The sequence below is a fragment of the Lepidochelys kempii genome, chromosome 14 (genome assembly GCF_965140285.1).
Source record: "Lepidochelys kempii isolate rLepKem1 chromosome 14, rLepKem1.hap1, whole genome shotgun sequence".
NCBI classification, from domain to species: Eukaryota; Metazoa; Chordata; order Testudines; family Cheloniidae; genus Lepidochelys; species Lepidochelys kempii.
This window is the reverse complement of record NC_136393.1, coordinates 12,882,672-12,895,228: the sequence shown is the minus strand read 5'-3', so window position 1 is coordinate 12,895,228 and position 12,557 is coordinate 12,882,672. Positions and strand designations below refer to the sequence as shown.

The 12,557-nt window shown below is 39.0% G+C and overlaps 1 protein-coding gene across 5 annotated transcripts in view; it reads right to left on the bottom strand.

Annotated features, from left to right (window-relative positions):
* SPAG9 (sperm associated antigen 9) overlaps positions 1 to 12,557 on the bottom strand; it is a 106,440-nt gene that overhangs the window by 33,584 nt on the left and 60,299 nt on the right. For all 5 annotated transcript variants that reach the window (XM_073310895.1, XM_073310894.2, XM_073310897.1 and 2 more), the window contains 7 exons: positions 10,254 to 10,464; positions 9,365 to 9,464; positions 8,185 to 8,306; positions 3,946 to 4,003; positions 2,257 to 2,409; positions 2,123 to 2,174; positions 1,533 to 1,663 (listed from right to left, as the gene is read on the bottom strand). In XM_073310895.1, coding sequence (XP_073166996.1) covers positions 1,533 to 1,663; positions 2,123 to 2,174; positions 2,257 to 2,409; positions 3,946 to 4,003; positions 8,185 to 8,306; positions 9,365 to 9,464; positions 10,254 to 10,464 — 827 coding nt within the window. The remainder of the gene's footprint in view (positions 1 to 1,532; positions 1,664 to 2,122; positions 2,175 to 2,256; positions 2,410 to 3,945; positions 4,004 to 8,184; positions 8,307 to 9,364; positions 9,465 to 10,253; positions 10,465 to 12,557) is intronic.

Genomic DNA, 12,557 nt, shown 5'->3' with positions numbered 1-12,557 from the left:
AAGACTTTGGGGGTAAAGAGCTTACAATGTATATAAAGAAACCACCCAGGTGAAATGCAACAACTTGTTTTTGGTTTTTTGTTTTTTTTTTACTGCAATGATTTTTCTTGGGTTTCCTTTTTAAATTTTAGATTTCCACTTTTAAACAAAACCTTGCAGTTTGTTTTTAACTTACCTGTCAGTGTCTAATTTACTCCTTAGGATTTAGCTGGTGACAAAATGACTTTTTCCTGAAGCAAGCCAACTACTGGTGTGGGAAGGAAGAAGAAAGAGGGAGCAGAATTCCATTACAGAGAGTAGCCATGGAAAAATGAGCCATCTCTACCTGAGGAAATGCTGTTTCCCACCAAGTTTTGGAGTCAAAATGGCTCACATACCTAATATGTTATAATTAAAGCCCTACTTAAATTACAGGAGGATTGTCAAAAAATTGAAGCTGACTTGCAATCAAGTCTTGCAATCTGCATGGAAAATTGCAGAAAAGTAATAATGGACCTTATTATTTGCGGGAATAAAGTCTATTGTTTTCCTGCAAATTTTCTGCTGTCGACTGCCAGAGACTGAGAGTGCGGGCCTGGGTGTGACAGCAGGGGCTCCAGCTCTCAGCTCCAGGGCAGCTGCCACTGTCAGCCCCACAACGGGGCTCCTGCTCTCAAAACTGCAGTGGAAACCTAATACTGTGGAATCCGCAATATTGTAAGTTAAATAGAGTCTTAGGCCTGGTCTATACTGCACAGTTAGGTCAATGTGAGGCAGCTTACACCGACCTAATTATGTCAGTGTACACACTGCAGCAGTGTCCCACCAATGTAAGTCCCCTACTACACCGACATAACTCCACCTCCATGAAAGGCATAGGGCTTATGTCCCTGTAGATAGGGTGACACAGTGTCTGTCTAGACACTGCATTACTTACATCAGCTGTTGGCTGTCTTGTCAATTTCAGGACTCCATGCTGGTATTGATATTGACCAGAAAGCCTGGCAGCTTCTATTTCCCAGTCTTTATTTCTTAAATTTGACAATTCTTGCACCCTTTCAAAAAAGTTATAGTAATTACCTTTTACTTGAGCTGACCAACCAATTCTGATTTAATGATCACATCTGGGCCACAGACCAGACCAATCTTATTTTATTGTTTGTATGCCTGTCTTAGAAGACCGGAGTACAAACACACAGTAAGAGAATTATTCCTGCCCCAAAAACCTTTACAGTCTAAGGCTGAAAAGACCTATGATGCACTTAACATTGCAAGGACTCAGAGTCCCCCCCTTTGGCTTCAATGGTATGTGTTTCATACTTGCTTAAATCTTTACAGGATCAGAGTCTAATTTGATAAGAAACAGCAAAAGGGTAAACAGAGGCCCAGAGAGGGGAAGTGACTTGCCCATGTTAACCATAGGTCAGTGGCAAATCTGGCAACAGAATCCAGGTCTCCTGGTTACCACCTAGTGTCCTATCCACCACACCGCTCCCCAGAAATCAATCTGCTAACAATACGAAAGGAATATCAAAGGATCTTAGGTCACTTACCTTATCATTTCAGTCCATCGCACAGCTTCCTGAAGCTCCATCAGCCTCTCTTTATATTGATTTCTTTCCATCAGGACACGGGCCATTTCAACACGGGTAAAACGTTTCCTCTGAGCAGTGGGAACATCACTCTGCACATACAGAAAAACAAGCTTATAGTACTACAAAGGAATATCAGGGGCATGAGGTCAACCACCACTTTCTGCTTAGAAAACAGGGGAATTAGCTCAAGTGTCTTGGATGACTGCAAATGCCACTGAACTGCACAAGGCAAGAGCTGGGTAGCCAGGATTCAAACAGTTTTGGGCTCTGTAGGCCTAAGACAACACCATGAACTCCAACCAGAAATCAATAAATAGCCAGTGGAAACTAAGTCAAAACCAGTTCACTAAAGGGAACAGGAGGCAGGAAAGGATTCAAGCAGGTTAGTCTAAATAAACTGACATTTTGTTTCCCTTGACTTTTCTTCTTTCCCACATGGAAAACAGTTTATATCTTGATTAAGCCACGTAAGTTCCATAGAATTAAACCAATAAGATGGAATATTAGAAAAGGACATGACACAAACTTAGTGTTAAATATACACCTACATCATCCTCCTCTTTCGCTTTTTGTCTTGCTTCCTCTGCTTCTGCACGAGCTCTAAAGAAAAAAAGATGAGATAACTAAAAGAATCTTTAGCAGATGTTGCTAAACTTTCATGAGGACAGTACTAAACACTCACTTTCTAAGCTCTTCTTCTAATTCCTTGTTCTTCTCTTCAAGCTTCTGCTTGGCTTGTTTTACAGCTTCTAGTTCTCCATGCAGTACATCCTTCTCACAGGTCAATTCATCCACTTTTGCTATCAAATCATTCTTTACCACATTCAGCGCATTTCTATGCGACAAACATTTGGAATGCATTTTTATAACAACTCCACTGAAACCTAACAGCACATAGCTTTGTAACACTAGCATAATTTAGTTCCTATACTTGGGAAACCTCCAAATAGATAATGTTGTATGCAGCAACTAGAAGTTTCTAAACTTTCTAAAACAAGCTTAAAAAGTACATGACATGCAACACCACCACTGTGTTGTAAACAGATGACTTCACGTGTTACCATCTTCTCTCTAAAGCTGCTAAAAACCTGGAAATAAAAGCATCCAAATGCAATTAAAGTTCAAATTCAAGTAATCTACATAGCGAATAAATTCCTATAGCTGGTTTCAATTCCAAATTGGAACACATTTTCAGCAGCTTGTCAAAACAGGCAGAAAAATAAAAATATTTGACAACAGTCATGCTTGTAATGGAAGTTACAGTGGCCAAGTGGCACAACTGTATTAGAGAACAGACTGGCCAGGTTCCTAGGGCTAAAAAAAATTTTTTTTTTTAAATCTTTATTTACACTGGACCTCTTCGCCCTGAAAATTCCTAAAAGAAAGAATATCAGCAAAGCCACACATACTCTGCCAATAAAACCTACAAAGTAGGGTTGCCAGATGTTCGGTTTTCAACTGGAACGTCCAGTCGAAAAGGGAAACTGGCAGTAACTGGCCTCTGCCACCGCGGGGCAGGAAAAGCAGCAGCTCCTGGAGAGCACCTCTGCTTAGCAGCTGCTGCTGCTCTTCCCACCCCGCAGCCTGACAGACCTGACTCCAAAGTAGGTACCAGTGCTGTGCATGGAGGGCAAGGGTGACCTATCTGTCCCCCCTGCCCTGCTGTGCCCCAATTTCCCCTTCCCAGCGCCTCGCTCTGCGGACCCCCTCCACCCCACTGTGTCCCAATTTCCCCTTCCCAGTGCCTCGCTCCCCAGCCTCACTCTATGCCCCTGCCATGCCCTGATTGGACATGCAGGCAGGCTCCATGTCAGCTCCTCCCAGCCCAGCTCTGCAGGCAACAGGTGAATCCCAGGGGATGGGGGGCAAGCGACAGAGGCAGGTATAGAGAGCAAGTGACCAGGGGAGGAGGGCCACAGGGCAGGGGTGTTCGGTTTTCAGGGATTAGAAAGTTGGCACTGCACACTGTTCTTGTTTTGCTCTTGGAAGCTAGTAGATTACTGAAAAGGACAAGATTTCTTGCTCTCTCATTAAAGTTTTTGTATTTTAAATACTCTGCATACTAACAGGAATGGAGGACGCTGGCAGAGTGCAATACAAGTCTACCAAGCAAAAGTATAATTAGTAGATTGAAGTGACATTCTAGACAAAATCAAATACATTGTGATTCACAAAAAGAGCCAGACATAGTACACATAATTGCGGGTAGCTCTGAATACTAATATATACCATTTAATGCTAAAGTAAAAGTGTCACCATTTGTCAGTGATCCCATATGGCACGGTCCATTTTGGAAAATGATAAAAAGAGTGAGAGCAGAGGGAGGAGGCAGGAAGTGCTCCCCAATTAAAAGCTACAGTTTGACACTTACTTAGTCTCCAATAGCTGGGTGTTCTCCAGAATAAGATTTTCAACTTCACGGCCCATTCCTTTCCAAGGGAGAGTAAGTGAATGAATTTCAGAAAAAAGAATGGATATTTTTACAACAGAGAAATCAAATTCAAATATTTTATTTAAATATGGTTAATCTACATTTTGTCTTTATCTACCTAACGAGATGAATATATAAGCACCTCACAGAAGCAACATAAATACTCCCACTGAGCAACTATCTAAAGCTTTTTGTCCCTTCCATCTCTACTTAGCTTTGCTTTCATCCTTTCCCAGGTGATGCCCAAAGATAGCCCTGGCTAATGACCAACAAAGTGTCTGCTGGTTTTTTCCCCAAATGAATTGCAGGCTTTATGGAAAGGTTAAAGTACTACTAGGTCAAATAGAACATCTATGTCATTCATGGACAATTTTTTTTTTTAACCATTTACAATGCGCACATTCAATGAAGCATTCTACAAAAAAGGTTATAGAGTATATTTTATGTTCAAAATATGCATTTTTAATACACACAGGACATGCTGAACAAGAAAGCTCAGAGATAGTGTGAAAGCCTTGAAGATCTCCCCAAAGCAGACGGTACCTTACCAAAGAAATTACGGTCTTTATAGCCCATGCATTCCATGTACAGCAAAAACAAGAACAAGAAACATTTAATGTAAGGAGTAGTATGAGCAAAAAGCAATAACAAATCAAGAGATTTGTAAGCTGTAAGAGTGAATTTAAAAAAGCCAGCACCGAAAATATGAAATGAAATGTTCTATCATTTGAAGCAGATTGATATGTAAGACAGACAGTAAAATAAATGAGTATCACCAAATGAGTTAGCCAGGTATAAACAAAGCTTTAAATGAACCAAAAGGTAATCTTCACTTCTGTGACACGCTTTAGAAGCATGGTATTTGGAACAAGTGCTAAACCGATCAATGCAAAATTTAGATGAAATAGTCGATTCTGAAAAAAATTCCAAGTTTTGAGTTTAAATGCTTTCAATTGTTTTATGCATCCATAAGGTTCATTCTTATTTCTAGGAAGTTCCTATACATCACTGTCTGCATGCTTATTATATTTTAAGTAGAATCTACTGTAGAATTTTAAGTATTGTTTTAATTTTTAAAATGAAACAGCAATAATAGTTGTAAGTCTTGTTCATCAAATTATTTTCAAGACAACCAAGCCCAGCATTATGTACACACTGATAATAGGAGCAATTATGGCAATTAGAGGTTAGCATTACACAGCAAAATAAAAAAATCTTAAGGAATTACCCTCATTGAAAGAACAGTGTGCACGTCTGGGTTTAACAAGTTCCCTAAACACAGTAATATCTTCCAAAACATTTGATAAAGCAAAAAGAAAAAAATTAAAAATGAACAAATCTTAATAGTAAAAAGTAACGTTTAAAATAGGCAAATTGAAGTTTATTTAATCTTGTGAGTGATTAGTGTATCATATTCCCCTAAAAGGGGAACACCAGGTCTCTTATAGGGCTCACTGGACTTTAGATTGAAAGTAGTAAGTTACCTTTATAATATACAGGTTATTTTATCACAGCTATTTTCACTTTGCCAACAGTTGTAGAAAACCAAGGATTGCAATCAGGAGGTTTTGCTTGTTTGAAGAACAGCTTTGCCTTTTTTTATTATTAAAAACTGAATTATATATGAAGAACTATTTTAAAAGGGTACCTAGGATGATTTGCACTAAATGCAAATAACTGTTGGGATCCCTACATTGTCAAGAATGTGGATAAATCACAGCTGGAAAGCAAGGGCAAAAAAATGTTTCCAAGCAGAAAAAATGCAGATAATGTATTATATGAAAGCAGCAGCCAGGAATGCCTAACTGTAGAAGCAATAGTTTTCAAAGTATTTAAAAGCATACACACCAGAATATTCCCCTGGGTATGCAGCCCAAGAGAAAACAGATTATAGAATCCCGATTAACTAGGTTTTACAGAACTAGAAACTCAATGCTAACATTAATTTAGAATGGAATAATCCACTAAAAACACACTCAATACACTGTAAATAGATGTGGCTTGTGTGTGATGCAACAGTTATGAAAATGTATGCTTCTGAGACAAAAATATCCATGTGCTGTAATGCTACATAAATGAAACTACCAATCTGATCATATCAAGTTCGTAGGTCAACACATATTTCCACATAACACATGAGAAGCCTAATTGCACATATTATAGGAATAGACTTAGTAAAAGAATTGTTCTCTAAACATAAGTAACAAAATAAACGTTGCCTAAATAATGAGAAGACTAAAAAGGGTTTTAATTTTTGCTCAAGGAAAATGGGGTGCCCAATACGGGGACAAGTCTGACAGATTTAAATAACTATTTTGTAAGATCTACTACTAGGAGTAGGCACTAAAAATTGCTGCTAATGGGCTATGAAACTTGATCTCAAGGACCCATTTTTGAATGCAGAATGTTAGTAGCAACTAAAAATGACCACTGTATGAGGACATGTGAAGTGAGTTATGGATGCCTACCAAAACTAGGAAGAGATGACCACAGAAAAGAACCACCACAACAGTTACCACCATTGCTTGTGGTCTCAGCAAGGAAGTCCCAAGTATGAGGAAAACAACAGAACTATTTTTCCCCTTAGTGGTGGTCTTTCCAGACTAGGGACAATGGCAGCTAACAATAGGTACAACCTGCATCGCTGCTGCCTATTCAAAATAAAATCTGTTCCAGTGCAACTCTGTATCCAGTTTTCCCCACTAAACAAGGAATACTCAGGGAAGTGCACAATGTGAATCACCAGAAATTCAGACTATACAAAAATACGTTTGGTTCTTGCAAATTCTACACCATGCCTCCTTAGATAAGAAGTCTGAGAGTCAGACTGCTCTTAATGCTTTCTACACAGCTCATTTTCAGACTCAAAAATCAGCTGCTTCTAAGGGCTTGTCTACACTACTGCTTAAGTTGATGTAATTTACATTGCTCAGGGAAATGAAAAAACCACCCCTGAGCAACAATTTACATCTACTTAAAATGGTCTCTACACTGCGCTATGTTGGCAGGAGACATTCTCCTGCTGACATAGCTTCTGCCTCTCGTTGACAGTGAATAATTATGTTGACAACAGAGTGCTCTCCCATCGCCATAGTGTGTCTTCACCAGACACGCTGCAACGGCACCGATTTAGCTCGGTAGTGAAGACAAGCCCTAAGATATGTTCTATAATATCTACTGCCATCTATTCAAAAAAATAAAGTGTGGATGCTGAAAAATGGCTCAGTTGTTTTGCCACAGCAAAAGTTTCATGGCACAGATGTCATTACTGAGTTGTTGCTTTTTGTTAAACACTGGGGGATGCTAAAGTGATTCTAAATGGTTTGGTTCTCAATCACCACCAACTTGTTTCACAAACTCTTTCATAGGCAAAATTCCAAATATGAATATAAAAAGCACAGTGAGGCCCAATTTGTTACCCAAAAGGTTTTAAGCAATGTTAATTTGATTGTTCAAAACTGAGAAAGAATTGCTTTGTAAGAAACATATCCTAAATATATGAGGCAGTAGACACATTCTTGTGTCATACCATATACAGAGCAATTCAAATACCAAGCACTTGAAAGAATTTATGAAAGGCTGAATTTTAAAATGTGTGCTTTTAAAAAGTGTGCTATACCACAGGAAATTCACATTGAACTAAGAGATGGTTTCATTTATCAGTACAGGAAAACGGAGCCTTATTCAGCTTCAGGCAGCAGAGACTAGAAGAATTATCCTAAGTGAAGTGAATCAGGGTTTGAACAGTCACCAAGTTTACTATTACATTTGTAATCTTGACTCAGGACCTCAATGAAAATAGAATCTGTCTCCACTGAGTAATATCCAAATTAATCCACAAAAAATTTAGGCATCACAACAGAAGCTGAATAGGGCGGTAGAGGTTTAGCAAAACGTGGACAGACTGATTCCAATGTTCTTGTTCCTTTCTTGATACTGACAGAAGTCACTTGAACAAGAAAAAACTTTCACACTTAAAGAAGCCTAACCATGAAATAGCACACACATTTATTCTACTAACTTAACTGAACTTTAATACCCTTTCAAGGCCACTGAAATCGGAGCTTAATCCAATGAATCAGTGTATATTTCAGGAAATATATTTAAAGGGAGCTGCAATTACCAGAAATATGCTATAAAAACACTAGCATCATAATTTCTTCAACTAACTTGTCTTACCCAATAAATCTGCTCCTTCATCCACATCTCCAATTAGGCCAGAGCCAGCAGAGGACAGCTCTTCGAAGAGAGATTCTGTATTACGATCAAATGCTTTGTTCTCTATACCTTTGGTAGGAGTGCTAAGCAGCAGAATTGAAATTTTTAGAAGTCAGAAAACTGAACCAACTATCAGTCAAATATTTCACACAGTTGCACAGCAAAGGAAAAATGTGATTTTAGATGGCTGCTCTATGGTTTGGCTTATAGCTCATTCATTAACACAGAAATGAACTGAAAACCTTGCTGGACGTTTCTTAAGTACCAGTGTTGGAAGAGTGTACCCCATATGGGCCCTGAAGGGGATAATGTGAGCCAGAGAGACCTATTAACATACATGGCAGCACCTGGGAGAGACAAAGCCAGGAAGTTTGTAGCAGAAAGTGGGCTGCAGGGACAGAGTCTGCAGTCACTCCCTGCCTTTTCTATCCCCCAGAAAGCGGCCCAGGGAGGCAGCAAGGTGTCTGAGGGAACAGACCTTGGCTGCCAGCTACAGGGTCCCTGGACTACAACTAAAGTAAAGAGGGGGCCTGCATTCCCCTACCAACCACAAAGGAAGGTAGTGTGAAACCCCCAGAGATAAGGGATGTAAGGACCATGGAACCCAGGGACAGACAGAAGACCTGCTGTAAGGTCACTAGACCATAGCTGGGCTGGAGACAGTTACCCTGGAAGTGGTGGACTAAAGCATGACCTGGCCAGAGGGCCAAGTTGCAAGAAGAGAGACAACAGCACCAACAGAGCAACCTCAGCAGGTGATACCATAGGGGGAAAACAGCTGCTACACTACACTTGACCACAAGGAAGTGCTCATGCAGTGAGAAAACCCCTTTACAGTGCCTAAGTGGCTTACGAGACTAAGAGCTTGTCCACAAAAACTTAGTACTCTCTGAAGTAAGCATACTATGGAACTTTTAGTGCATGATTGCAGGGGGGCTCAGGGCTCTGGACTGGGGGTGCAAGCAATAAAAACAAAACTTGCTGTTATAAGAATTCTTCAGGGAAGAAAAAAAGAGGTCATGGGAACTGATTGTGCAACATGTGCTCTCAATCTGTTAAAACTCCAAAAAGTTCAAAATGAGTAACTGTGGTAACTTCTGAAACCCTAATCTGTGTACTCAAGTCACAGTATACAATTTACCTTGAACCTTTATATCCACTGAGGTCTTTATCCATATCGAGCTCTGGAGTGGACTCGATGATTGCCTGAACTTCAGATTTTTCTTCATTTTCATTAGCACCTGGGGGTGGAGGTGGGGAAGTAATATTAGTCACATACAAGAAAAGCTCTGTACATTATTGGCTTAAAGAGAGTCACATGCAGGGGTCCTCCTGACAAATTTCATATATTGTGGCAAAGCCTCTAAATTGTATAGAACTTGAGTTCATATACTGGTCATTCTATACTGGCCTCACATGTTTAAAAAGTGATGTCATTCATCAAAACAGAAGGACTAATGAACTAATTCTATTTCACTTTAATTTAAAATTCAATTTTACAATGCCTGGATTTCAGGTTCTTTCTGAAATGGTGCTGAACACACATTACTTGGCTCTACTTGCTGCTAAATCAGGTTGAGCACTGCTTCAGCTACAACTCATTAGCAATAGGTAAAAAATTCATATTGTAAAGACAAAGCCTTAGACCATGCAATAGTCTCCCAAAGAAAGTGGTGGAAAAACCATTACCTCAAATATTTAAAACCAGACAGAACAAAGCAGTCAAAATATATTGTAAGGGAAACTCATGAAGGGAGATGGAATTAGCTCATTTAGTCTTTCTAGTTTTTTTAAATAACCCTGGAATGTAATTAATACATAGATATACTTCACATTCCATGGAAAATAAGGCGTGAACAGCCCAAGAAGTAAGTAGTGATCCTCATTTCAACTTCACCAGTACTCTGCACTCCCAAAAGTATGAACACAAATACTTCTTTCCCTCCAGGCACCGTGGACTGACTTTGTACTGCATTGCATTGAATTGCATATCAAGCACATCACATGCCTGAACTGTTACAGCAGCTTACCGATGGACACAGTTCTTGTTTCTTGAGCTACCTGCACTTCAATGTGCTTGCTTACATCTGATTTCTTGTTCAGTGCATCTGCACTCTTTGCAAGCTCTTCATTATCCTCTTTCAGGGGAGTTTCAGCAGATAACACAGGCACATCTGAAGCAGCTGTTGATGCTGGGGTAGTCGATTTTGAGCCTGCTTGACTAACATCAGAAAGTTCATCCTAAAATGGAAAGTTTTATTGTTTACACAATTGTCACAGGCATTAGTTTACACAAGGAGGATTCCAAATGAAGAAAAAGCATTAGTGCATGAACTTATTTCCCGTGCTCACTATGTTAATTTCATTCAAGTTAAAGCGCTAATTTAGATGTGGCAGAATATGCAGACTCTCATATGAATTTGAGCGATTAGATACATCTCGGCGATCTTAATATTTAGGGTTATGGTTTATATGTTTTAATAAGCAGAACGCTAAAAACGACTTGGCTTGCATGGTCAAGAAATAGTCTCCAAAAGGTACTGAAGATGATCAACAGTATGAATGGAACTTTATTTGAGCCTCCTTAGGCAACAAACTGCGTGTACCACTTCAAGAAAAAGCACTGAAAATGGATAATACCCTAATTTACAACGGTGATTGCTGAACATTAAGACAGACAAAAAATTAATATTAATATGTCTAAGGAAAGGAAATCAGTTTGATATGAAAACTAATCTGGTCAAGCTGGTTGCATGGAATCAATCATTTCTATTATTGCGTTTTCATTTACCAATGAAGTCCCCACACAGTAGCGTACTAAGGTGGCTAAATCCTACCTGGCAGAGTAAAAAGGACTACTTTGTTATAGGACTTCCCCTAATGAAAAGGCATGTTGAAGCCTTGTCTACATTGAGAACTTCAGGGAAACCTCCCACTGTTACAACTCCAGTGCAGCTCTACCAGTGCTAAGAATAACTAGCACTTTTGGACCCTGTCCAGCACAGCTCTACACAACAATGGTAAGGTTATCCATCACTAGTATACGCTACCATTCCTCTGCTAATTTCCCCACAATTCTCAGGGCAGACACTCTTCGGAGATTGCCTGCTAGACATACAGATTCTGAACAGATAGAAAGGCACCCAGATTTGAGTCGAGTCACTAAACAGACTAAGTATTCAGTTTTCTACAACGATATCCTGTAGGATTTGGAGCCGGAGATGAGATACTTTATATCATGCTTTATTTTCTTTACTAGGCCAAGAATATTTGCTTTTATTCAAGTTATGGGGAACTTTATGTGACAATTTGAATTGGGAATATTTGCTAGGTTTTTGTCTAAGCCATAAACCAACTTCTAACCTGAGAGAGGCAAGAATGAGGACTTAGTCAAAGATGGTTGCAATTAACTTCTCCAAACAGTGCCAAAAGGGACCTTGGGGCAGTCTAGCCCTGATATAGCAAGAGCCAAACATGACAGTTCTAAGGCTTTTTACACTGAGTCTAAAGATAAAACATCCTGAGATTGATACATACAAAAAGTACATTGATTTAGAGATTACAGTGTAACCTTTCCAAGGCCTTCTGAAACAAAACTGGAAGAATCAAATAGCTGCAAGCAAGCTATTTAGAACATAGGAAATATGCCTAAAAGCAAAACACAGATTTGACCCTGGAAATTATTTTAGATCAAGACACCAAAACCAAAGTCAAGGTTGAAACAAAGTTTACATTTTATGAAGCACAAATTCACTGGCCTAAATCTGTATCTCTAGTGTCCCTTTTTAAAAAAAACCACATTACGGAGAAATGGAATTGGATTATATTAAATGATCATTCAATTAAGAAGCAAATAAAAATGGGCATATATAAATGGACATGCAGCACTATCAAAAAAATTTCACCCATTCTTAACACACAAAGGAAGTTTAATTAGGATTTCAGTTTTAATATTCATATCTGTAATTTTTTGCAAGATGAGATTTTTAAATGATTATTAAAATAGGGAGAAGCCAAACAATGTGACTATTGCTGCTTACATGGGAATTTTACTGCTGAGGGAATTGAGGGAGAGGAAGACAGTCAAACAAAGCACCACTTTTGAAAAACAAAATATTACACACTTAGGGTACAGTATTTTTCAATGATACAAGAATCTCGGCAGTGCTCAGTATGTCACTTACCCAGTTTACATACTTAAGGGAAATTACAAAAACAGAGGAAAATGTTACCAGTTTTTGAACATTAAATTATACAGACTGCACAGGATCCTCAAAAAAAAAATCTGTATAGCTTCTAAAAAGTAGTAGATGGGCACTGTACATATATAGGAA